The following is a 27,029-nucleotide window of genomic DNA, read 5'->3' as shown; positions in this document are numbered from 1 at the left end:
ATATTGGACTCATCTGGATAATCAGGATAATCTCCCTAGTTTAAGGTCAGATGATTAGCAACCTAATTCCCCATTGCCTTGTAACATAATATAGTCACAGGTCTCAGAGATTAGGATGTGGGCATCCTTGGAGGGGGGAGCATTATCCTGCCTCCCACACTGCGTCACAGGACCCAAGTAGGATTCCTTCCAGAGAAGCCAGGATGGAGACCCGGATCTGCCTATCTCGCTCTCCTTTTTTTTTTTTTTAAAGGTTTATTTATTTATTTGAAAGTCAGAGTTACACACAGAGGAGAGGCGGGGGCGGGGGGGGGGGGGGAGGAAGAGACAGAGGGGGAGGGGGAGAGAGAGGTCTTCCATCCAATAGTTCACTCTCCATTGGCTGCAACAGCCAGAGCTGTGCCAATCCGAACCCAGGATCCAGGAGACTCTTCCGGGTTCCCACACGGGTGCAGGGGCCCAAGGACTTGGGCCATCTTCTATTGCTTTGCCAGGCTACAGCAGAGAGCTGGATCGGAAGTAGAGCAGCTGGGTCTCAAACCGGCGCCCATATGGGATGCTGGCACTGCATGTGGTGGCTTTACCCACTACGCCACAGCGCCAACCTCCCTGCCTATCTGAAAATGGAGAGTAAAAGAGGTTCTAGGGGAAACTGTATGTATGTATGTATTTGATCGCTTCTTGGCCTTTTGGCTAGGATCAAGTGTATGTATGTATTTGAAAGGCAGAGTGACAGAGAGAGAGAAAGAGACAGAGTGAGAGATACCTTCCATCTGCTGGTCCACTCCCCAAATGGCTACAACAGCCAGGGCTGGACCAGGCCAAATCCAGTAGCCTGGGTCTCCCACATGGGCAGCAAGGGCTCAAGCACTTGAAGTGGAGCAGATGGGACCCGAACCTGTGCTCTGTAACAGGATGCTGGCATCCCAAGCAGTGGCGTAACCTGCTGTGAGATGACATCACCGACGGGAAAAGTGTCTTTAACAAGAACGACAGAGGTCAGGGAGGAGGTGCTGGCACCCAAGCCAAACACTGACGTAGGTAAGCTCCTAAGAAGCTACAGGAAAGGAGCATTTGCTTCTACAGGTTCACACCTTGCCTGCCTCGGTGGAGATTGCTTTGCACAGAATCCAGTGGGACTTTTCTTGGACTTGGGAGTAGCTGGATACATCTCTGAATGCAGCAGAGTTCCTGGCTTGCCCCTGTCCTGGCAAGAGGCTGTGTCTGCTTCATGCACATGAAACAACTCTTGGAATTTCTTCCCATGGTCGGAGTTCTGCCTTTAGAGAGACACTGCTGTGTCTCACAGGCCGGCCTTCCTGCTCTTAGGAAGCAGAAGAGCGTCCCCTGCCAGCACCACCAGTCTTTTTTAAAAAAATCTTCAAGGGCTTCCTTTAGCCCCTGTAATAAATGCTGTGGTTATCAAGACTCATTTTATTTATTTGAAAGGCGGAGAGAGGAGAGAGAGAGACAGAGACAGAGAGAGAGAAAGAGAGGTCTTCCATATATTGGTTCACCCCCCAAAAGGCCACAAAGGCCAGGGCTAGTCCAGGCCAAAACCGGGAGCCTGGAACTCCATCCATGTCTCCTGCATGGAATGCTGCTGTTATCCATTCTTCTTTGCCATCCTCTTTGGCACATTTTTAAAAAAAGATTTAATTAACTAATTAGGCAGAGGGAGAAGGAGAGGGAGAGGACCCAAATTCCTGCAACAGTCAGGCCTTGGCCAGGCAGAAGCCAAGAGCCAGCAACTCCATTCACGTCTGCCATGTGGGTGGCAGGGACCCAAGCACTTGGGCCATTATCTGTCGACTGCTCAGGCACATTAGAAGGCAGCTGGATTAGAAGCAGAGGAGCCAGGATTTGAACATGCACTCTGATTTGGGATGCAGGTGTCCCAAAGGGTGACTTAATGACTGTGCCATACTGCCCACTCTTTGGGGCATATTCCTTTTTTAAATGTATTTTTTATTTTATTTATTTATTTATTTTTTTGACAGGCAGAGTGGACAGTGAGAGAGAGAGAGACAGAGAGAAAGGTCTTCCTTTGCCATTGGTTCACCCTCCAATGGCTGCCGCGGCCGGCGTGCTGAGGCCGGCGCACCGCGCCTATCCGATGGCAGGAGCCAGGTACTTATCCTGGTCTCCCATGGGGTGCAGGGCCCAAGTACTCGGTCCATCCTCCCCTGCACTCCCTGGCCACAGCAGAGAGCTAGCCTGGAAAAGGGGCAACCGGGACAGAATCCAGCGCCCCAACCGGGACTAGAACCTGGTGTGCCGGCGCCGCAAGGCGGAGGATTAGGCTAGTGAGCCGCGGCGCCGGCCTGGGGCATATTCTAAAGTAACAAAAACTGAGGAAGGGCCGGTGCTGTGGCTTACTTGGTTAATCCTCTGCCTGCGGCGCCGGCATCCCATATGGGCACCAGTTCTAGTTCCAGCTGTTCCTCTTCCAGTCCAGCTCTCTGCTGTGGCCCAGGAAGGCAGTGGAGGATGGCCCAAGTGCTTGGGGGCCTGCACCTGCATGGGAGACTGGGAGGAAGCACCTGTCTCTGGCGTAGCTCTGGCCGTAGTGGCCATTTGGGGAGTGAACCAATGGAAGGAAGACCTTTCTGTCTCTCTCTCTGTCCAACTCTATCAAAAAAAAAAAAAAAAAAAAGCAGAGGAAGAGGTCACAGGTCTTCTGGTCAACCACAGTTAGGGTCTATTGTAATGGAGGTGAAAATCCAGCAATCCACCAAGTTCTTTTCTTGAACACCTTCCAGGTGATATGAAATGGCCTCATTATCTCTCATCTACTTTTTTTTTTTTTTTATTAAGACTTAGTAATTTATTTGAAAGGCAGAGTTACAGAGAGGCAGAGGCAGAGAGAGAGGTCTTCCATCCACTGGTTCACTCCCCAAATGGCTGTTACTGCCAGAGTTGTGTTGATCCGAAGCCAGGAGCTTCTTGAAGGTCTTCCACATGGTACAGGAGCCCAAGGACTTGGGCCATCTTCCACTGCTTTCCCAGGCCATAAGCAGAGAGCCGGACAGAAAGTGGAGCAGCCAGGACTCAAGCCAGCACCTATATGGGATGCTGGTACTGCAGGCAGCGGCTTTTACCTGCTATGCCACAGTGCCAGTTCCATCAACTATTTGTCTAACGTCTAGCAGGCTGCCTCAGATTTCTTTAGATATTTTATGTCTGCTTCCTACTTGACCCTTTATCTTCTGAGGCCCCTCTTGCCTCCTTGGCCCTTGACTTGTGCTAGGGCTGCGGCTGCCCCATCAGGTTCCCAGCCAAAAAGAAATTTTCTGTGGCCTGCCAGTTGCAGCATCCCTGACCCCTTCAGTCCTGGGGCGACTGCAGAGGGCCTTTTAAACTCTGCTGCTCTGACTCCACCCTTAACAGCAGGAACACCTGGAGCCTGACATTCTCACCTTGCTGTACATTCAGATTCCATGCCTTCGCCTTGGGAATATTATTTGCACCAGGACATCAATAAAAGCTAAATCATTTAGCAGTTTCACTGTGAAACATACTGGTAGAAACAATCAGTATCAATAAAATTGGCAGCAGCTAAGCCAGCCAACTGAGAGGAAGGACTTGGGTTTGCAAAAGTTGCAGAGGATAGCCGGCGCCGTGGCTCAATAGGCTAATCCTCCACCTTGCGGCGCCGGCACACCGGGTTCTAGTCCCGGTTGGGGCGCCGGATTCTGTCCCGGTTGCCCCTCTTCCAGGCCAGCCCTCTGCTGTGGCCAGGGAGTGCAGTGGAGGATGGCCCAGGTGCTTGGGCCCTGCACCCCATGGGAGACCAGGAAAAGCACCTGGCTCCTGCCATCGGATCAGCGCGGTGCGCCGGCTGCAGCGGCGGCCATTGGAGGGTGAACCAACGGCAAAGGAAGACCTTTCTCTCTGTCTCTCTCTCTCACTGTCCACTCTGCAAAAAAAAAAAGTTGCAGAGGACAATACAACGACCCCAGCACAGAAGACCCCATTCAGTGAGGGATGGGGCAAGACTAGTGACTCCCTCCTCTCAATCCTTCACCCACACAGCATTATTCATTAGAAAGAACCGTGGGAAGCCCTGAGAAGATCTTACTAGAGACAGGGGAGGAACACACACACACACACACATCCGGCACTATACAAAAGCAGGGCGCACTGGCAGGGCTCAGTCAGGGGGTGGCGGAGCAAAGAGGGCTGCAGCCAACAAAGAGGGACGCCGAGAAAAGGGAGAGCTGGGAAGGCTGCTGGACTGGGCGTGGGGGGGCATACTAACACTCTCCAGCACTTAACATGCTTCCACGTGCCAGGCAGAGGCTTTTCCGGACATTTTCCCACTCAGTCCTCACAACAACTTAACAGGCTGGTACAACAATTTTCCCCACTGCAGCACGGAGAGGCTGGGCACTGGGCGGGGGGGGGGGGGTCTCACAGGAAGTAGCATAATGCCAACCACCCCAAGCTTACAGCAGTGCCGGGTTTCATCAGTCACCTATGACTTGTGACAGGGCAATTATCTCATCACCCCCTCCACCCCCCCAAATGATGGCACCACAAGCTCAGCTGAGACTGGACGAGAGCGTCCTCCTCCATGTTGTGCACCCTGGCCCTCCCGGGCTCTGCGCCAGTGGGCAAACCTCCCCTGCTCCAGTTGTTCTGGGCCAGGGCTGAGGGCACAGCCTCACAGACACCTGGCCTCGTCCATCCACAAAAACAAAGCTAGGAAATTTCCGCCTGCCCCAGCCCTGGCAGCCACATGTCCTGCCGCTGTGACCAGGCAGGGACAAGCATGTGGGCTCCAGGTATGGGACTTCCCAAGTCCAGGGTTTAGGTCACCCTGGCGAATCAAATCACTCTGCAAGCAGATGCCATGGGTCTCCTCTCACGCTGGACAGCAGGCAAGGTCAGTGTCAGCAGATCTGACCCTAAAAATAGGCTCTGTGCTGCCAGTCAGGGTGTATAGCCGCCACATGCCCCACTGACCAGCACCTCCTGAGCCGGACGGGCCCCACGCACACAGGTAAGGCCCTGCGGTGGGGAGGCCGGCATCTCTCGGGTTCGGCCCAGTGTTTCTCCCAGCACCTGGCTGTGGGCATGAAAAGTCCATGCTCTGTTTTCTGGGGCTGTGCAGGGCAGCTGGCATCGCGTGAAAGCTTTCCTGTCCCCCCTTTTCCTAGAAACCTCATGGAAGTCTCTGCACTTTCCCCTCTCTAATCAGAGCTTCCAGTTACACGTCCAATCCTAAGGGACCACGGGGTGGGTGACAGCTCTCAAGGCAACTCATTGGGCTCCCACTGTGCTGCGCTGCACTTCACATCTCCCGCAAGGTCCTATGCATGCCCACTAAGCCACTAGGGAAGAAAACCCCAGGCGGGGGCGCAAAAACGTCAGTGGGGAGCAATGCAAGGCATGATGGTGACAGTGTGGTTGCTGTGGAAGCCTTCCCAGTTCTGGGGGGAGGTGGGACGGGGGCGGCTGAGTCATAGAGGCCAGGGCCCCCTCACCCGGCAGCCTTGCGCATGGCAGGATGGGGCAAGGTGTCCTGTGTCTCAGGCCAGGGCTTTTTCAACAGACCCCGGCGTTCCAGGCTGTGGCCCCAGTGGCCCCTCATGGGCTTAGACCCCCTAAGCTGTTGGGACTGGGGTAGGGGCTCTAACTGTTCAGAAAAACTAAAAATATTCCCAAGGGAAAACCCCCGCTTTAGAGGGGAGGGGCTGTGGGGGAGAGGTCTGGAGAGGCCAGCAGCACTCCTGAGGGGCCCTGGTCCTCGGTGCTTCTTCTGTGTCCCCTGCTGGTCATTTTGGTTCCCTGCTCCCACCCAGACAAATCTGGGGCTTTCTGAGCTGAGTCCCTAACAAGGAAGAACCTTGGGAGTGGGGTGGGGCCAGGGCTGGGAGGGGCGGAGGACAGCTAGGGGTGGTCAGCCGGCTCCAGGGGCAATTGCAGATCTGTGCTGAGGCTGCGAGGGGAGGCTGGGCCCCTGCCACCTGAGAAGCTGGCAGCTGGCACTGGGACATCTCAGTCCTGAGGTGATGGTGGGCAGGAAGGGAATCTGGGTCCTGCCTACGGGTGGCGATCCTAAGGCTGTGGTGGGCAGAAGAGGAGCAGCTCAGAGGTGCTGAGAACAAAGGAAGGGTTGTCAGCGTTTTCTGACAAACCAAGCCCAGTGGGGTTCACTTGGGGAGGGGGTGCACTGCCCTCCCCCAGCCATAGAGCCAGGGTGGCTTTCCCCAGACACTGCACAACCGTGGGAGCTGGCAGCATTCCCAGGCACTGACCGCAGGTCCAGCACCACCCTGAACACTTGCCTCATCCTCCTAGGTCTCGACTGGCTTCTCTCCCCTCTGCAAAGGCTCGGCAAACAGGGCCACACTGGTCTCCACTTCCAGGCGACAAGCTGAGATGCAGAGCTGAGTGGTCTGGCCAAGGTCACACGTGCTGGACAGAGGCTATGCCCAGTGTGCGGCTTCCGTCTGATGGCCTGGTGCCCCTCAGTAAGGTGGCAGCAGCGGGTTCTCTCTCCAAACTGAGGTTCTTCTCCAAGAGACGCCTACCTGGGGTTAAGGGTCAGAGCTGTTTGTCTTCTCAGTCTGTGGCCAGAGTAGACACGGTCTGCATTTTTGCTTCCAGTCACCCTTCCTGGTGCCGAGCCTGACCCAGTCCCCAGACATGAAGAGCCCTTTCTTGCAGCTGGCGTTTCACATTGGAGCCACTGCGCCCCACGCAGACCCTCTGCCCTGGCCCCAGTGCTGTATTCCCTTCTCCTTATTCTTGGCTCAGAACAGTGTCTAGCACAGGAGGGAATTCTCCACCCACCATCCCCGTGCTCCATCACTCTCTGAGCCCATGCTGGTGTGCCAGAGCTTAATCCAACCACCAGTGAGGCGAGCATTATCCCCATTTTACAGGTGAGGAAGCTTGAGTCCAGGGATGTGAGGCTGCAAGGCCAGTGAGAGCTCTTGTCACAACTCCACACCACTTTGCACTTCACCACAGGGAGGGAATGTCCCCAGCTGAACAGTCAAGGCCCGGCCGCAGGAACCAGGACCACAGAGAAGGGTCTGGCGACACACAAGGATGCCTGGATGGAGCCCCAATTACTAGCTTGTTGCATTCCTTTAAGTGGGCAGGGGGGCTATGCCCCAGCCTGGCAAGTGTTCAGAGTAGATGACTCCCTGGGGCCAGCCACGGCCTTGATCCCTTGCCGAGTTTCTGCTGGGGCTTTAAAAGTGGCAGCCTTGACCCCCAGACTTCCACAGGCCCAGAGCCCCTCTGCAGGGCATGTGACAGACAGGCCCAGAGAGGAACAGCAGCCTGCACTGGAAGTGGTCCACAGGGAGAGCCGCACCCCCCGCCCCAGCGTGACGTCCCCACACGAGGAGTGTGTGTCCAGAGGTGCTGGGCCGCGGGCGAGGGCTGAGAAACCGCCCGCAGTGCTTCCACACAGCTTCAGAGGACGCAGAGGAACCACAGCCAGTCTGGTCGGACATCACGGCCTCTTGTCTCCCACGCCAGAGCTCCCCCTTGGCCGCCTGGTCAAGGCCATCCCAGCTGGCTGCCTGGTCTGAGAAGGAAGCTCAGTATGGGCCTCCAGCCTCCTCATGGTTTCCGGGCGGCCCACTTCTGCCAAACCAAGCTTGGAGACGTCAATTAGGAGTTCATCAATTAGCACCCCAAAGCACTCTGGAGCCCTTCGAGGAGTTAATCATACAAGTTCATGACATCAACACCATCGAGAAGGAATATCAAATTACCTCTTAAATGAAGGCTTTTCTGTTTTTTTTAATAAAAGGATTTTATATTAATTCACATGATTGCCTCCTGTTAACATATTTGCCAGAATCCAAAAAGAAAAAAAAGTCTGTTAAACTTTACGAATGAAATTATAGGCAACAAAAAAATTCGTAGGTTTTCACATCCAAGTTTTAATTTTTTAAAGATCCCCAACTTTTGTTTCCTCCTTGGGATCATTTGGGTATATTTAAAATGCATGAGAACAGGCACTGACTTGTAGTAAATTAGAAATATGTCGTATTTATACACAGACCCTGCTGCCAAATTCCACGCCCCTACATACCGGCAGGAGGTATCACTCCTCTAACAGAACCATTTACCCAACCACAATAACATTTTTACTCTCTCCCTTCTTTCAAAGCACATTCCAAGCCCAACTTGGGTGGTGTCAAGGAAGAAAGGTGGTATGCGTGCATTTAAACACAGACTAACTTGCCCCACAATCCCAATGAGCTCGCAACACAGGTCACCCCATCCCTGCCCACTCCCCTCGTCCCGCCGTGGGCCAGCCCAGCCCTGCTTGTGTCGCACACAGTGGTGACACATGAGTACGGCTTTGGGGAGGCAGCACCAGGCCCAATTTGTGAAGCTGAGGATGAAACCACACTGACCCCTGGGAGGGCCCCTGATGTCAGCTGACTTAGACTACACTCAGTACAGGCTAAGGGAGTTGAGGACACTGGCTCTGATGCCACAAGGTGGGGGCAGGGAGGGGTGCCAGGTTCCCTCAGTGTGGATGCACCCCAACTTCTTCTAAAGCCCTTGACCGACTTGGTTTCGTGTTTTGTAAGGAAATAGTGTAAGCTTCTGGAACCACAGCACCCGGATGTTCCCCGGTTTCCCAGGTATCACCAGGGAGCTGAGAGACCTTCTGTGTCAGCCCAGGCCTGGCTACTGCCATCACAGGCTTCCAGGACTCCGACCTTCCTTTGACGGACTCCCGTGTTACAGGAGGGCAGTCAGGGCCTTGGGATGGATGGGAGGAACACTGTTTGCAGGCCTCGTCCTTAGGCCTACAATTAGGGTGAGCATCACCTACAGGCACCAATTCTAAACGAGATGCCACACGAATTCTTTTCTTGCTATATGCTCCAATAATACATGGCTTATCACAGAAAATTTAAGAAAGATTGTTACTTAAACATAACAAAAACTAGGGCTGGCACTGTGGCTCAATGAGTTAAAGCTCCAGTCTACAGCAATGGCATCCCATGTGGGTGTTGGTTCGAGTCCTGGCTGCTCTTCTTCCGATCCACCTCTCTGCTATGGCCTGGGAAAGCAGTAGAAGATGGCCCAAGTCCTTGGGCCCCTGCACCCATATGGAAGACCCAGAGGAAGTTCCTGGCTCCTGGCTTTGGATTGGTGCAGCTCCAGCCGTTGTGGCCATCTGGGGAGTGAACCAGCGGGTGGAAGACCTTTCTGTCTCTCTCTACATCTGCTTTTCTGTAACTCCTCCTTTCAAATAAATAAATAAATATTAAAAAAAAATAAAAGAAAAAGAAAAGGGAAGAAAAACCACCTGTAAATTCATCACCAGTGTTAAGATGAGGTTTTGGTGGTGTGTACTGCGATTTGACGATGGGATCACACTGACTCTCCTGCTCCTGAACTGCTCTCCTCTCTACCTCTTTTGCTGTGACTTCTTGGAAGTACAAGCATGGCTGCTGCAGGGTTATCGCTGGAGATTATGCCAGTGTGAGGGCTGCTGCGGTGATCTCACGCTGAACACTGGGATTCCCTTTTCTCTGCCCTGGAAACTCCTGGGCCCAAGCCCTCCCCTTCCCCACTCCACCACAGGGCATCTCATCTCTTTTCTGGAATGTTCTAAGGAACTCAGAACTCTCCTGCTTCATTGTACTCAACAGCCCAACAATTCTCTTTGCTTTGGTCCACCACGTTCCAGGCCATGCTGAGGGATTTACCTTGCTTCCATTGAAAGGACCTTTGAGTCGCCACATTTTTTCTGTTCAGATAGAGGACTGCATGGCACGTCTGTATGACTGACTTTGCTTATTTGCTCTTATTCCTAGGCCTGGCTCCCCGGACAATCTTCACAGGCTCAAGGGTTCCATCGAGATTTAATTCCCCACTGAAGGGAACTGTGCATCCCTCCCCCTGCTTCTCCAATTTGCCAACTTAGACAGCAAAACAGTTCAGGTTGGTATTTTGTTTTCAATTATTACTAAGACTAACTGATTTATTTGAAAGTCAGAGTTATATAGAGATCTCCCATCTGCTAGGTCAGTCCCCAGATGGTTGCAATGGCTGGGGCTGGGTCACGTTGAGGCCAGGGCTTCATTCAGGTCTTCCACAGGGGTGCTAGGGCCCAAGCACTTGAGCCATCTTCTGCTGCTCTTCCCAGGACATTAGCAAGGGGCTGAATTGAAAGTGAAGCAGCCAAGGCTTGAACCAGCACCCATATGTGATGCTAGAATCATAGGCGGTGACTTACTCACTGTATCACAACGCCAGCCCCAGGCTGGTATTTTTGTTCACTTACTCACCACTCTGGTTCCAGCTCCATTTTATCAGAAGAGAAGCTGGAGTTCATGGAGGGGGACATGTGTGGCTCTGAGAGCCCTCAGTGACCACTGGGGCTGTGAGGGCACAGGAGGAAGTTAGGGTAGAAATCACAAGTGACAAGTGACAAGCAACTTTCTGCCAGACTGCTCTGTTTGGCCAGAACAGTTAAAAAAATACAGACATGGAGGCCGGTGCCGCGGCTCACTAGGCTAATCCTCCGCCTAGCGGCGCCGGCACACCAGGTTCTAGTCCCGGTTGGGGCGCCGGATTCTGTCCCGGTTGCCCCTCTTCCAGGCCGGCTCTCTGCTGTGGCCAGGGAGTGCAGTGGAGGATGGCCCAGGTGCTTGGGCCCTGCACCCCATGGGAGACCAGGAAAAGCACCTGGCTCCTGGCTCCTGCCATTGGATCAGCGCGGTGTGCCGGCCGCAGCACACCGGCCATTGGAGGGTGAACCAACAGCAAAGGAAGACCTTTCTCTCTGTCTCTCTCTCTCACTGTCCACTCTGCCTGTTTAAAAAAAAAAAATACAGACATGGTTACTTATCATCAAATGTGATTTATTATAAGAATCCCAAAACAGAAAACAGAAAAAACCTCCTTCAGCCCTGCCTCTTACCCACAGTACTGAAACTCTGGTATACTTTTTTTCTAGTATCAAAAGCAAAAAATCTACATAAAGTGTATATGTGAAAAAAAGTATGTATGTATATGTGTGTGTGTGTGTGTTTGCATAAAGTGAAACTATGGTGTAAAAATTACAGCTGTGAATCTGGATCCAACCCTTTCCTCTCCTCTTTGGACAAAGGAATCCTTTAACTACAAGCAAGCCAGTAAAGCAGAGGGGTGCCTGTGCTGCCCATGCAGGTCACGACTTTGTGAAAGGCAATGGCACCCTGGGCCTTCGTGGTCAACACTGCTAGGCCCCCAGCTCCCTCTGCTTTCCTAGTACCTTTATCTGGAAGAAACACCTGGCTCCTGGCTTCGGATCCGCCATTTGGGGAGTGAACCAACGGAAGGAAGACCTTTCTCTCTGTCTCACTGTCTATAACTCTGTCAAATAAAAAATAAAAATAAAAAATAAAACAAAGTATGAGAAAATTTGGGCTTGCATTGCCACATGGAACAGCAACTGTGGCCCCTTCAGGGGGACGTCATTTGCCCTTCAGAGTGCACAGTCCCCTCTACTCCCTAATGTCTCATACCTACTAAGGCCAGTGTGCCAGGTTCTGTTTCTTTTTCAACAGCCAACTCTCTTCCCTCCTCTATGTTACCTGTCTGGCTCCCCTCTAAAAAAAAAAAAAAAAAAAAAAAAAAAAAATTTATTTATTTGAAAGGCAGAATTACAGAGAGAGGAGAGAGAATCTTCCACGTACTGGTTTACTTCCCAAATGGCCACAATGGCCAGGGCCAGGCCAGGCAAAAGCCAGAAGCCTGCAACTCCATCCAGGTTTCCCTTATGGTTGGTGGTATCCCATGTGAGTGGCAGGGGCACAAGTGCCTGGGCCATCCTCTGCTGCTTTCCCAGGCACATTAGTGGGGAGCTGGATCGGAAGTGGAGCAGTTGGGAACCGGTGCCCATGTTGGACGCTGGTGTCACAGTGGGTGGCTTAACTTGCTGCAGCACAATACCAGGCCCTGTCTGGTCCTTTATAAGGAGACTTAGTTCACTGTTCTTAGAGGAGGAGAAAGATGGCTACACACAGGCCAAGCAGCTTTCAGAGCTGGCATTTGATTTCCTGGGACCACATCTTTAAATGCGAAGCTGTAACAGGAACCTGGAGGCCTCTCTTGACAGTCTGCCCAGCTCTCATTATGACATTTCGCCTGTGATTGATATTGTGTGTGTCACTGAGACCTTGGCAGTTAATCTCTGGGTCGAATCTATAGTAACCAAACAGAACAGATCTGTCTCCCCCTTCCACTTTGGCTGTGATCTGGGAAACAGACGCTGCTGGCCTCTCTGAGAATTAGAGATCTGGGAGCCGCGCAGGGAGGGACGCACGCAGCCGCCTTCAGGATCTGGAAAGATTCCAGGTCTGTGGGTTCTGGACGGCTCCACGCTTTGTTCTCTTCCCCCATCAAATCTGCATGCCGGAGGATAATAGATCCCAGAGCTCCCTGTGCGTGCCAAGCTGCTCTGGGCAGACCGCACCACTTCCTCTTCTGTCTGGAAATCCAGCCGGGGCTTTCACGATGGTTCCCTCTGCCGTGTAATGGAGGAGGAGCAGCTTCACGGAGGGTGAGGTCAGCTTCAGTGATCAAAGGAGGCAGACAGGGTTTCAGGATGGAATTGACCCGAGTGTCTCCCAGCAGTCACCTCTTCTCCTCTTCTGAAGCCTCCATTAGTGGCAGGTGGGGTTCAAGAGGGCCTCAACCACCCCCTTTTAGATGCATGGTACCCAGCCTGTACCACCGCCAAACAAGAAACGGGGGTGCCAGAGGTGGGCCAAGTTTTCATCTCTCACAGGTCCCTGTGGGCCCGAGGCTTTATCTTGTGCTCAGGAGACCCAGCGGCTGTGCTGTTTTCCACCAGAGGCTGCAGGCCATGCCTGGAAACACTCACCGCAGGGGGGCCTGAGAGCTGAAGGCTAGGCAGCTGGGTCCATGCTGCACTTTGCCCTTCCCTCCTTTCCCTGCCCCCACCCCCAACGCTGTAACCTCCCTCCCCTACCTACATCTGCAGCTCTACCTGAGTCCCTGGCATGGACTCACAGGCCTTTATCATTCATTCACTTCTCATTCATTCACTCATGCCATCCATTCACCAAGACACTGCCCCATTCAACCAACAATTTCTTGTACCAGAAACTGAGCCTAAAAAGTAAACCACCGCGGAGGGAGCCCAGAGCGAGGCCTCTGTGCCCTCTCCAGCCAGGCCTGCTCCTGTATGCTGGGCCCCAGATCCGATCCCTTTCTGGAGGACAAGGTGAGAGGATTCTGACTGAGCTCCAGTACTGCCCTCCTCTTGCCTCCTCAGCCACATCCCGGGCAACTCTCAGCACGTTTTGGTGGGCAGCAGACTCGCCTGGGAGCCTGTTAAAATACGAGAGTCCTCGGCATCTGCCAGCAGGCCAGTGTGCAGCCCAGGAATCTGGGTTTTCAGCCAGGCCAGATGATTCTGATGGAGGTGGTCTTTAGGTTACAACTTGAGAGACTCCAAAGAAAGGTTCTCTCTGCTCCTCTTTGTCTCTGTCCCACCCCAGGAAGCAGGATATTACAGAAGTCCCACGCCCTGGCTTCCCACCATCCCCATACTCACACTGCTAGCTGGGGAACCTTTACTTCAGCTACCAAATTCTCCAAGGCAGTAATTTCCACTTTCCTTTTAAAATTGGTTCTTTTTTTTTTTTAGAAGATTTTTATTAAATGAATACAAATTTCATATGTACAGCTTTTAGGATTATAGCAGTTCTTCCCCCAATTCCCGCCCTTCCACCCCCACTCCCAACTCACCTCCTACTCCCTCTCCCATCCCATTCTTCATTAAGATTCATTTTTAATTGATTTTATGTACAGAAGACCAACTCTATACTAAGTAGAGATTTCAATAGTTTGCACCCACACAAACACACAAATATACAGCACTGTTTGAAGACAAGTTTTACTGTTAATTTTTGTAGTACAACTCATTAAGGACAGAGGTCCTACATGGGGAGCAAGTGCACAGTGACTCCTGTTGTTGATTTCACAATTAACACTCTTATAAAATTGGTTCTTACGGAGCATTCACACCCACACCAGAGTGAAGCAAGGTGGGGCAAGGGGAGGGGAGACAAAGAGACGGAGAGAGAAAACAGTAACTTCCTTTGTATCACCATCCAACTCCAACCACCGTCACCCACAGCCATGTCTGGCTCATTCACGCCTCTATCAATACTCGTCCCAACACTACAATACTGTGCTTTTCAAATTATGCTATTCTTGAAGCAAACTCCAGGTACTAGAGCAATTCATCAATGAACACTCCAGGCCACATCTCTAAAAGAAAATGTAATCGTCCTCTGCCTCTGCTGCACATCTGCTGTTGGATCTACACTCTGAGCACTCTGAGAAGCTGCGGGCCCTGCTTCGGACAGATGGCGACGGCCACCACGCTTGCTCTTCCACCACAAAGCAGTCGCTTGTGTGTCGCCTCAGTTGTCAGCAGCCGGGGCTCAGCGAGGACTCAGCAGCTCCCCAGGTGTAGAAAAGCACTGCGCCCTTCCTCCTCTATTATCTGGAGTATGCTATAAAAGAGACTCTCCCTCATCTACCGGGAGTACAGTTTGTGTCTGAAAGGAACAGAAAGTGCTAGACTCTTTCCCTGGATATAGCTGTCTTCAAAATGAAAAGCTGCCTCCCTGGCACCTCCCAACAGTGAATAATTGCTTTAAGTATCATTACGCTGTGTTTCATGTGCTTCAATCCACTGGCACTGTGTGTATTACTGATGTTCAAACTGTCCCGTCTGTGATAAGTGGGAGCCTCTTCTACTGTACTCTGAGTGCTCTAACGTGCTCCTGGTGGTCTTACGTTCTCTGTAAGAGGCCTGCCCACCTCACGCTGCACACAGACAAGCCCCCAGAAGTGGCAACAGCGGGGCCGACTGCACATGCCGTGGAACCACGAGCATGCCCTCCCCAGCTCTCACAGCCCTGCTTTCCAGACAGTCCACCGGAACAAGATCCCCACCCGGGCTGCAGGCCTCAGGCACATCGTGAGCTCAGCTCAGGGGCACTCGCGGCCCAGTTCCACAGAGAATTCACTTCCCTGGGGACAAGGGAAACTCTCCACCCACATTCCACTTGCAGAGCCTGGCAAGCTCTCCAGATACACATTTCCCTCTGCAGGCACAGCTTTCCAGCTTAGAACTGCCCTTCTGACCCCTGGAAAGTCACCACAGCAACAGTTGGCCTCATTCCAACCGTCCTCACGCTCGCTAACCCTCAGGCAGCCCCAAGGCTCCACGCTCACGTGCATGGCTGCCTAGCCCCGGCCAGCTCCACACTTCACCTGCCCTTCCTGCTAGCCACGGCTCCCCGTTTGTGCTGAGAGAGCCGCAGACCCACGTCAGGGATCGCCTTCCATTTCAGGTTCCAGTCAGACAAGGGAGAGGGTGCAATGAAGAACGAAGGGGGGAGGCACTGGCCGCAGGAAGGGCTTCTCAGGCCCAGAGCCCAACTCGGGGCTGCCCACATGCCCGTGCTCCAGCACACGCACCCCGGGGAGCTGGAATCTGGGGAAGTGAGGTTAACTTGCCATCACAGCCTTCCTCATTCACCTGTGTGGCCTGGGAAGCGCAGGTGGGAGCACGGCATGAGAGGAAAGCACTTGCCAAAGTGTAGGATCGGCTAATTGGCACCTCTTCTCGTAAAGCTAGTTCCCTACCTGGGTGTCCCCTGCTAACTCCCACCCTGACCCTCTCTCACGAGCAGCTGCAGAAAGGAGAGAAAATCCCTCGGCTCTAAAATGGCATCCGGAGAAGCTAAGACAAGCCTCAAGAATGCCTACCCGACTGCCAAGAAGCTGTTCCCCAAGGCAGAAGAGGGAGAGGCGGAGGCCGACTACTGCACCCCCGGGGCCTTCGAGCTGGAGCGGCTCTTCTGGAAGGGCAGTCCCCAGTACACCCACGTCAACGAGGTCTGGCCCCAGCTCTACATCGGCGATGAGTAAGTACCTGGGGCCAGCCTCGCTTTGGCCTCTCCCCAGTCACCCCCAACCTCCTCCTAGCCATGCGCTTGGGCCTTTAGGTTAGCTGTTCTGGGAGAACTGTCAGGGCCAGTTGATCTTCATATCCCAGAAAGCCCAGAAAAGGGGTGAAAGCCAGACAGGTTTCTCTGCTGCCTCCAAGTCCAGAGAAAGACGGGCTGGGGCTGGGGCAGTGACTGCAGGCCCAGCAGGGAGTCAGGCTTCAACATCTTGAGGCCATGGCTTCCTCAAGGTTGCTGCTGGGAGACAGAGTGCTGAGTGGGCACCAGGCACCAACCATAGGATTCAGGCCGTAAAAAGAGGGAAAGGAAGGGTAAAAGGGCAGTTTTCTGAAAACAAGTCCCACCCAAGTCTTCCCCCACTAATAGCTGCAAGGGAAGCTAGGAAATGTAGTCTTTTACTCTAGCTGGGTATAATACCAGCAAGAACAAGAGCAGTGCTCAGATTGACAGCGCATGTCCTGAAGGCTGGTTGACCTAAATTAAGGTGACCTTCCCCCCTGCTCCAGGTTTTTCCATCTACCGTTCCCATTCTTGATGCAAATGAGACCTGCTTATTATAAATGATGATAATAACAGCTGTCAATGGTTAAACATGAAAAGTTAGCCACTGTGCATGCACGATCTGATTTTGTCAAGATAACCCAATGAAAGAAGTTATCTAATTATTTTACAAATAAGGAAACTGAGGCCAGAGCATATATAAGTGCCCCAAGGACTTGCAGCTTGGTGGCAGAGAGCTAGGAGCAGCTCTGTCCAGCCCAGAAGCCTTGATGGTGGTCATCACTCCCCCTTCCAGGAGCGCCAGCCCTCCAGTGCATGCTCCCTCTCTCCAAGGAGCAGACGGCGTGAAAGGCCTGTGTGTGTGTGACTTTAATGTGCATCCTGATGCTCAAAACCTGCACATGCATCGTCTGATCATGGGAAATCCCAAGCACAGCATCTCTTGATTTTTATTTTGCCCTTAATTCTTTTTAAAGATTTTATTTACTTATTTGAGAGGTAGAGTTACAGACAATGAGAGGGAGAGACAGAGAGAAAGGTCTTCCTTCCATTGGTTCACTCACCAAATGGCCGCAAGAGCCGGCGCTGTGCCCATCTGAAGCCAGGAGCCAGGTGCTTCCTCCTGGTCTCCTATGTGGGTGCAGGGGCCAAAGCACCTGGGCCAACCTCCACTGCACTCCCGGGCCACAGCAGAGAGCTGGACTGGAAGAGGAGCAGCTGGAACTAGAACCGGCGCCCATATGCAATGCTGGTGCTGTAGGTGGAGGATTAACCTACTGGGCCACAGTGCCAGACTATTTTTTTTTTAAGATTTATTTATTTTATTTGAAAGCCAGAGTTACACACAGAGAGAAGGAGAGGCAGAGAGAGAGAGGTCTTCCATCTGCTGGTTCACTCCCCAACTGGCCGAAACGGCCGGAGCTGTGTTGATCCGAAGCCAGGAGCCAGGAGTTTCTTTCTGGTCTCCCATGCAGGGCGCAGGGGCCCGAGCACTTGGGACATCTTCTGCTACTTTCACAGGCTATAGCGGAGAGCTGAACTGGAAGACGAACAGCCGGGACTAGAACCGGCACCCATATGGGATGCCAGCCCCACAGGCGGAGGATTAACCTACTATGCCACTGGGCTGGCCCCATGCCCTTAATTTTTTTTAAGATTTATTTATTTGAGGGCTGGTGCCATGGCTCACTTGGTTAATCCTCCACCTGCGGCACCGGCATCCCATATGGGTACCAGGTTCTAGTCCCGGTTGCTCCTCTTACAGTCCAGCTCTCTGCTGTGGCCCGGGAGAGCAGTGGAGGATGGCCCAAGTGCTTGGGGACCTGCACACGCACGGGAGACAGGAGGAAGCACCTGGCTCCTGGCTTCGGATTGGTGCAATGCTGGCCGTAACAGCCATTTGGGGAGTGAACCAACAGAGGGAAGACCTTTCTCTCTGTCTCTCTTTCTCACTGTCTATAACTCTACCTGTCAAATAAATAAATAAATAAAAGACTTATTTATTTGAAAGGCAGAGTTACAGAGAGGCAGAGGCAGAGAGAAAGAGAGAGATCTTCCATCCGCTGATTCACTCCCAAATGGCTACAGCAACCAGAGCTGGGTTGATCCAAAGGCAGGAGCCAGGAGCTTCTTCCAGGTCTCCCACATGGGTACAGGGGCCCAAGGACTTGGGCCATCTTTTACTGCTTTCCCAGGCCATAACAGAGAGCTGGATCGGAAGGGGAGCATCCGGGACTCGAACCAATGCCCATATGGGATGCCAGCACTGCAGGCGTGCTTTACCCGCTATGCCACAGCGCTGGTCCCAATTTTTTTTAATTGAAAAAGTTACATGCTTTTGTATACTAAATTTAGCTAAGTAGATGGCTGTAATAAACAAACTGCATAATTCCCCCTGTCCCCTTCTAATTCTGCCACTGACTTCACAGTAAGTGACTTGCACACTTCTACTGCTTCTTCTGTGCTACTGCTAACATCAGGAAACATGAACATATGCAAACATAGAAAGGGTTTCCATTCCTTTTTAGCAATTTTAATGGGAGAAGAAAAGGAATCATACTTTACACACCATTTTTTTTTTAAGATTTATTTATTTATTTGAAAGGCAGAGTTACAGAGAGGCAGAGGCAGACAGAGAGAAGGAGGTCTTCCATCCATTGGTTCACTCTCCAAATGGCCGCAACAGCCGGAGCTGTGCCAATCTGAAGCCAGGAGCCTGGAGCTTCTTCTAGATCTCCCATGCGTGGGCCTAAGGACTTGGGCCATCTTCCACTTTCCCAGGCCACAGCTGGGAAAGTGAGAGTTGGATCGGAAGTGCAGCAGCCGGGACTCAAACCGTTAGCCATATGGGATGACAGCACCACAGGTGGTGGCTTTACCTGCTACACCACAGCACCGCCCCCACCATTCTACATTTTAAGTATTTCATAGCATAACTATGCCTCAACTTCTCCAAATATCTCCCAGTTGTGAACATTAGAAGGACTCTGTCCTGTTTTCTTTTTTGATTTCAGCTTTAATGGGATATAATTCAAATACTATAAAATTTGTTTTTTTTTTATTTTTTATTTATTTATTTTTTTTACAGGCAGAGTGGACAGTGAGAGAGTGAGAGAGAGAGAGAGAGAGAGAGGTCTTCCTTTTTGCCATTGGTTCACCCTCCAATGGCCGACACGGCTGGCGCGCTGCAGCCGGCGCACCACGCCTATCCGAAGGCAGGAGCCAGGAGCCAGGTGCTTATCCTGGTCTCCCATGGGGTGCGGGGCCCAAGTACTTGGGCCCTCCTCCACTGCACTCCCTGGCCACAGCAGAGAGCTGGCCTGGAAGAGGGGCAACCGGGACAGAATCCGGCGCCCCGACCGGGACTAGAACCCGATGTGCCGGCGCCGCTAGGTGGAGGATTAGTCTATTGAGCCGCGGCGCCGGCTGAAAATTTGCCTTTTTAAAACACACAACTCAGTGGTTTTATCACATCCACAGAGTTGTACAAGCGGCACCATTTTCTTTTATCTTCTCGAGAGAAAACTTCAAATCCATTCAACAGTTACTCCTCACTTCTATATTCCTCTAGCCCTTGGCAACCAACAATCTACTTTCTGTGTCTGGATTTACCTATTCTAGACATGTTTTCCCCTTTGTTTTATTTATACAAAGGGCAGAGTTAGAGAGAGAGAGAGAGAGAGAGGGAGAGAGAGAGAGAGGGAGGGAGGGAGGGAGGGAGGGAGAAACAGAGAGACAGAGAGGTCTTCAATCCACTGGTTCACTCCCCAGAAGGCCACATAGGTCAGGGCTGGGGCTAGGCTGAAGGCAGGAACCAGGCGCTTCTTCCGGTCTCGCATATGGATGCACTTGGGCCATCCCCTGCTGCTTTCCCAGGCCATTAGCAGGGATGGTGGTGTTGAAGTCAGCAGCTTTACCTGCTGTGTCACAACACCGGCCCTCTGGACATTGTATATAACGGGAATCCTACAAGACATGGCCCCTGTGGCTGGCTTTCTCCCATTTCCCAGGTTTTCAGAGTTCATACAAGTTGCAGTCAAAATTTTATTCCTTTTTATTACTGAACAATCCCTGCACCATTACTGCAGCTTTTCTGTAAGCATAAAATTAGCTTTTAGGAGAAAAAGTAACTTTGAACCAAAATATCACTATAAGAAATTTAATTTAGAGAAACAAGAGTACCAAGACACAAGGAAACATGTACAATATTTATTATAACATTGTTTGAAGTAGCCAAAAAAAGACTTGAATTTCTTCTCATAATAATGAAATATTTAGTAAACTTAGTAAATATATATTTCCTATTTTAAAGTAATCTGTACCCACTGTATAGAGTCTGTGACAGAGCAATAAGAGAAACTTCCTCACATGGTTGTATGGACCCAGACAATACATGGAAAACAGTGCAGTGCCAGCACACAGTAAGCACTCAATAAAGGTGAGTGATAACAATCCAACAGTGATTAACAGAAGAAAGCCTTAACTCCTGACCCCAAAGCCACTCCTAGTAACACTTTAGAATACTTCCTCCTGGACTCATTTTCCCCTCTTTGTTCTATTTATTTGAAAGGCAGGCAAACAGAGATGTCACATCTGCTGATTTACTCCTCAAATGCCCAAAACAGCAGGGGTGGGGACAGATAAAGCCAGGAGCCTGGAACTCAACACAGATCTCCCACATGGATAGCAGGCACCCGACTACTTGAGCCGTAACTTGCCGCTTCCTGAAGTACACATTAGCAAGAAGCGGGAATTAAGAGCAGAGCCAGGACTCAAACTCAGGACTCTGATACGGTATGCAGGCATCCCAAGAAGCGTCCCAACTGCTGTGCCAAACACCCACCCCATGTTCTATTTTTTTTTTTCTGAAGATTCATTTATTTATTTGAAAGTTCATTACGGGGGTAGGGGTGGAGGTGGGGAGAGGGAGAGGGAGAAAGGGAGTGAGAGAAAGAGAGGGATAGGGAGGGGGAGAAAGAGAGAGAGCGCTCTTCCATTTGCTATTTCACTCCCCAGAGGGTCTCAACAGCGAAGGCTGAGCCAGCCGAGCCAGAAGGCATGCTGGAGCACCTGGGTTGGAGACCTTGGGAGGCAGCAGGTAACAAACCAAAGTAGTTGGATTCCTGCCACCCATATGGGAGATTTGAACTGTGTTCTGGGCTTCTGGTTCCAGCCCAGCGCTGGCTATTGTAGGCACTGAAGAGTAAACTAGCTTGCACATACTCTTGCTCTCAGTCTCTCTTTGTCTCTGTCTCTTTCTCTCAAAAATAATAATAATAATAGGCATACGCAAATACTGTTACTTCGTGAAAAAGATATTCAGAAAGGTGGGTCACACCACCTTGCAGATGCTGGACACCAGCCAAGGAAGCCACGAACAGTGTCTGAGCAGAATGGACCAGTTAACAGAATGCCACATGAGATACGCTTGCCTCCTTGATCTTGGACCATAATCTTGTGTCTTTCAACCAACAAAATGTCACTGCTCTTTCAAATCAATGCAGCTCTGCCTAGACGAATCCCAAACACACACATACACAGTCCAGGTGGTCTCCAAGGTCACATGTGTGTGAATGGTATGCCCAGGTTGGTGAGCAAGCCTGCCCCTCATCTCAGCCTCGAGTTCCGGGCTCCCTCCTACAACACCCATTCAACAAGGTCAAGCAGACTCATAGAGGCTTACGTAAGTGCAATTAATCCCACTGCCAGAGCAAACACATGGAGGCTATAACGTGGGTGGGGAGCAGGCCAGGCCGCCCGTGTTCCTTGGTCGCTTTGTAGGTATTGCCCAAAGTAGCAAAAAGCTTAGAACTGGCTCCTGATGCAAAAAGCCTCAGTTGCAGTTTGACATTTGCATTGAGTTGAGTTTTTTATTTTCTGTAAAAGCACCCAAGATTTCTGAAAGCTGACTATCCATGCTTTGGAAGTAAACAGTCTAAACCTAGGAGTGAAGATTTATGTCCTGAGGCAGCCAGAGCCCCCATCGGCTCCTGGAACCCAGGCCAGCAGCTCCTGGGATCAGTCCCTCTTTCCTGTCCTCTCTCCCTGAGGCACTCTATGGAAAGAGGCAGAACAGACTGTCTGCTCCTCAGTGCAGTGCCAAGGCCAAATTCTGGCTTTTGCTCGCCCTTGGGGAAGCCATGGAGCTTTCTGAGCTCAGTTTCTGCACCAGTGTAAATCGTGGATGCAGCGAGCGAACACAGCTAAGACACCTGGGCACTCAGCAGGTGTGAACTGCGGTGGATATGACGGCCTATAAACACCTGCCTCACAGTATGCATGGAAAAGAAGGGACCGTCATTACAATCTGCCACGAAGGGCCATGCCAATCGCCTCTGGATCTCACCACCAATCCAAGGCAGAGTTCATGGAGAGCTGCTGCCCACCTCCCACATAGGCCTCCAGCTCATTCTCCCCAATACTTCCCTGGTCTGCCAGGCACACAAGAGTCCTGAGGAAGTGGTGCCACATCAAGGCCTGTGTCCTGTGAGTTTCAGAATTTCTAAAGCATTTTCTCAATCCCAGATGACCCCGGGGGAATTCATCAAGTCCCTGTCACTCACCTGCCAGGGGAGGGTAGAGCCAGCTCTAGTTAGAAGCTGCAGGGGGCCGGCGCTGTGGTGCAGCAGGTTAAAGCCCTGGCTTGAGGCGCCGGCATCCCATATGGGCACCAGTTCTAGTCCTGGCTGCCCCTCTTCTGATCCAGCTCTCTGCTGTGGCCTGGGAAAGCAGTAGAAGATGGCCCAAGTGCTTGGGCCCCTGCATCCACAAGGGAGACCTGGAGGAAGCTCCTGGCTTCTGATTGACGCAGCTCTGGCCGTTGTGGCCATCTGGGGAGTGAACCAGTGGATGGAAGATCTTTCTCTGTCTCTTATCTCTCTCTGTAACTCTGGCTTTCAAATAAATAAAATAGATCTTAAAAAAAGAAGAAGCAGCTGAAGAAGCTGCAGAAGGAGGTGTGGGCGAAGCCCTGTGTGTGCCCGTCAATCGCAGGAGTCTGGCCAGTTGGCCACCCTGCGAGTGTTGCCGTGGGAAAGTCTTCCCTGCTCGAAATAAGCAAGCCCCACCCCTGACCATTTCCCCAAACTGGGGAGGGGTCTGAATCTACCACAGGTGGGAATTGCAGGCACTGTTCAGGCATGACTAAGGACAGAGTTCAAGTGCTCCTAGTATGTGCAGCCACCAACCACGTGTGACCTCCTGCAAAACATCTTACTGTTCTAGGACTCAGTTTCTTTATTTGTAAAATAAAGGATGATTTCTAAGATCCTTTCCAGCTCTAAAATAAGATTCTTTAAGAAATGGCCTATTAAATAAATTAGGCTTTATTAGGTTCAAGCACACACTTGTTTTATTACTTTTAAGTCATTCAAATTAGATTCAAATTAGGTTAACCAAGTGTTGCCCTCCAGAGAGCTAGGGACTCTGAGATAAGAATAATTCATGGGCTCTTATCAATCAGCAGTCCCTAAATGGGTGCTTCAAAAATGCTTGAGTATGCTTGAAAGCACTAAGTTTCTGTAATTTAAATATTCTTACTTTAATCTCATTCACATCTTTCATTTGCTTAGCAAAATCTTTTCTCTTTCTTTTTTTCCCTATAGTCAGCAGGAGGGGAAATATCCTAGCTACTGTCAAAGTGATTGCAAATTCCTAGGCAGGGCAGCCTCCAATGATAAGGCTCAGCCGGAACAGGATAATTGCAAAATCTCTCTTCCCTCTGCTCAGAGTGGGCGTCCTCAGGAGCCAGCACCAGGGGGCTGTAAAGATGTTCCTCTACTTCAATGGCCAGGGCCCTAAGCAGCTGCCCATTTTTATTAAAACTACGGCTGCCCCCCAAAACCCACTGTTCTCCCCACAGCGCCTGACTCCTCTCAAATACCACTGGCCACCCTCCGAGCCCAGGTATGTTTTTAGGGGTCTATCTTGCCCTTTCTGCTTTTCTGCTCCAGGGCTGGCCTGCTTTGTGAGCTGAAGGCCTGTCAATCAGCTAAGATATCCTCAGTGGCAGCTGGGCCTCCCACTGGTGCACTGGGACAGCTGCGACCCCTTCCTGAAAAAACAATGAATTCAGCCTCAACATGCCCAGCAGAGGTAAAAGCTGACCTACCTCAAGGGGCGCCACGGCTAGTTTAGGACGCAACAAACACATACCAAAGTTGACAGCTTAATGTGCTGCATGCCATCTAGGAACTAGGAAATCTGGACCCTGAATCTCCAACCACTGAAGCTGCTTGGGGCACAAGTGGACATCATTTGTAGGCAGGGCTGCCAGGGAGAGATGCCCAGGCCCTGGCCTGGCTGTGCCTTCTCAGTCAAGGCCTCAAACCCAGTCAGCCAGATGTCGGCCCAATCCAACACCACTACTGCTCTGGTTCTCAAAACCACGCCTCCATCTTTTGGAGGACTAGAATTTTGGGGGAGCAAGGCCTCAGAGGGGTTAAACATCCCCAGGCATCCCTGTCTTTGGTATAGTCTGTCTCTGAGAATTTTGAGGGTACTTGAAAAATATTTCACTGAAAAATGGAATTAAAAGTATGAGTTTACTTTGGTACCAAAAAATTCTGAAACCCACACTTAGCTTTTTCATGATATGCATTTTCCAGGTATTATGAAAAAAATCTGCACCAAAATAAGCTCATATTTTAAAATCCATTGTCCATAAACTGTGTAAGGAAAGAACATCAATAAAAATCACAGAACATATTCACATCCTAAATGACTGTACGACACGTTCACTACCACAAATCCATAAAACACAGAGACAAAAAGAAGAAAATTTAAATTCCCTGGGAAACCTACCACAGGGGGGATGGCTACGTTTTGATATACATCTGTCTATTGCTTTTTTCCTCTGAATTTATCTATTAACCTTTTAAAGCAGCTTAAATTTTGCTTCACTGGACTTCAAAAACAATCCTGTAAGGGAAATACTGCCAGTGTAATTGGTTCTACACAGCAAGTACCAGATACGGAGGTTCCTGGAGCTCCCACTGTTTTAGGTCATGCAGCAGTAGAAGCTGTCCACCCTCAGGGGCTCAATACCGAAGACAGCCAACACAGACAAGGAACAAGGACACCAAGACCGAGAAGGCCACCGAACTGAACTCACAAATGAGGTGGACATGTGCAGATCAGTGGCTATGGCTGTGAAATGACACGTGACCACCAGAGTAAGCAGGATACAGACAATCAGCAACAGGAGTCCACGACCCTGTGCAGGCAAGCAGCAAGTCCCCCACACAGCCCAGGTCAGGGACAGTGTGCCTGGTCACAAAAGGACTTGCTTCAAGGTCCCATGGAGAATCCTGCAAGTGGAGCAGCTCATTTTCCATGGGAAGGAAGCTGCAGGAGGGTTTGCACACATGTATGTCTCAGGGCTTGAGCCTCCTCCCCTCTGTGCAGGGGCGCACACCTGGGGAAATCCCTCGCAGGCACAGGCTGAGGGATTTGGGCTGAGCCCAAGGGCACCAAGGGATCTCACCAAGCGGAATGTCAGCGCACTGGCTGCGGAGGGGTTGGAAGCAAGCTTCCTGGGAGCAAGTCAAAAGAGGCTGGCAGGAGGCTGGGCCAGCCACAGAGGAGGGAGAGAGGGAAGGGCTCTGAATGAGGGAACAGGGCCCTGTGGGAAAGAAGTTGCTTCCTCATGACTGCAATCTGGAGTCAGACTCCAGAACTACGCCAGACGTTTCTGGGAAGACAGAAGAGCTAAAGAGAACTGGATCAAAACCAGGGTTATAACAAAGCTCTTCAAAAGTAAACTTCAGGCCGGCACCGCGGCTCCCTAGGCTAATCCTCCACCTGTGGTGCCAGTACTCCGGGTTCGAGTCCAGGTTGGGGCGCCAGATTCTGTCCCAGTTGCTCCTCTTCCAGGCCAGCTCTCTGCTGTGGCCCAGGAGGGCAGTGGAGGATGGCCCAAGTGCTTGGGCCCTACACCCCATGGGAGACCAGGAGGAAGCACCTGGCTCCTGGCTTCGGATCAGCACAGTGCGTCGGCCGTAGTGGCCATTTCGGGGGTGAACCAACGGAAGGAAGACCTTTCTCTCTGTCTCTCTCTCTCACTGTCTAACTCTGCCTATCAAAAAAAAAAAAAAAAAAAAGTAAACTGCAGGGGCTGGCGCTGTGGCATAGCAAGTAAAGCCACTGTCTGCAATGCCAGCATCCCATACAGGCGATGGTTTGAGTCTCAGCTGCTCCACTTCTGATCCAGCTCCCTGCTAATGGCCTGGGAAAGCAGCGGAAGATGGCCCAAGTGCTTGGGTCCCTAAAGCTATGTGGGAAGATAGCTCCTGGAAGAAGCTCCTGGCTCTTGGCTTTGGCTTAGCCCAGTCCCAGCGTTTGCAGCCATTTGAGGCATGGAAGATCTCCCTCTCTCTCTATGTGCAACTCTGCCTTTCAAATAAATAGATAAATCTTTAAAAAAAAAAAAAAAAAACCTCCACAAATCCCATTCGCATGTGAACAAGCATCCAATTTCATTGCTAAAACAAGTCAATGAGGGGCCCACGCTGTGGCCTAAAGGGTTACTCCCTGGCTTGAAGTGTCTGCATCCCATATGGGCACCAGTTCGAGACCCAGCTGCTCCACTTCCAATCCAGTTCTCTGCTATGGCCTGGGAAAGCAGTACAAGATGGGCCAAGTCCTTGGGCCCCTCACCCACGTGGGAGACCAGGAAGAAGTTCCTGGCTCCTGGCTTTGGATCGGTGCAGCTCCAGCCATTGTGGTCAATTGGGAAGTGAACCAGCGGATTGAAGACCTCTTTCTCTTTCTCTCTGCCTCGCCTCTCTCCGTGTAGTTCTGACTTTCAAATAAATAAATATTTTTTAAAAAAAGGTCAATGAAAACAAGATGGTTTCTTTCTCTCTCTCTCTTTTGCCTAGAAATCACAAAGACTAAAAATCAGGATGTAAATTTGAGCAAGCTTTCTAGTGGGTAGCAAATGTATTTAAGAATGTCCATACCTACCAACCCAGTCATTCCACTTGTTTTAAATCTCTCTGGAGGGCCGGCGCCGCGGCTCAGTAGGCTAATCCTCCG

The 27,029-nt window shown here is 51.3% G+C and overlaps 2 protein-coding genes across 4 annotated transcripts in view; one reads left to right on the top strand and one right to left on the bottom strand.

Annotated features, from left to right (window-relative positions):
* Positions 1-27,029, bottom strand: part of SAMD8 (sterile alpha motif domain containing 8) — a 128,479-nt gene that overhangs the window by 96,781 nt on the left and 4,669 nt on the right. The window lies entirely within an intron of this gene.
* Positions 4,639-27,029, top strand: part of DUSP29 (dual specificity phosphatase 29) — a 37,644-nt gene continuing 15,253 nt past the window's right edge. The window contains exons 1-3 of one of the 3 annotated variants that reach the window (XM_089313507.1): positions 4,639-5,005; positions 9,810-9,936; positions 15,717-15,950. In XM_089313507.1, the coding sequence (XP_089169633.1) occupies positions 15,751-15,950 (200 nt within the window). In that variant the 5' untranslated portion in view covers positions 4,639-5,005; positions 9,810-9,936; positions 15,717-15,750. The remainder of the gene's footprint in view (positions 5,006-9,809; positions 9,937-15,716; positions 15,951-27,029) is intronic. The other 2 variants (XM_089313508.1, XM_089313509.1) reach the window with 2 other exon arrangements.

Source organism: Oryctolagus cuniculus, chromosome 15 (assembly GCF_051225735.1).
Source record: "Oryctolagus cuniculus isolate XC-2025 breed Fujian yellow rabbit chromosome 15, ASM5122573v1, whole genome shotgun sequence".
NCBI classification, from domain to species: Eukaryota; Metazoa; Chordata; class Mammalia; order Lagomorpha; family Leporidae; genus Oryctolagus; species Oryctolagus cuniculus.
This window is presented reverse-complemented; position numbering and strand designations above follow the sequence as displayed.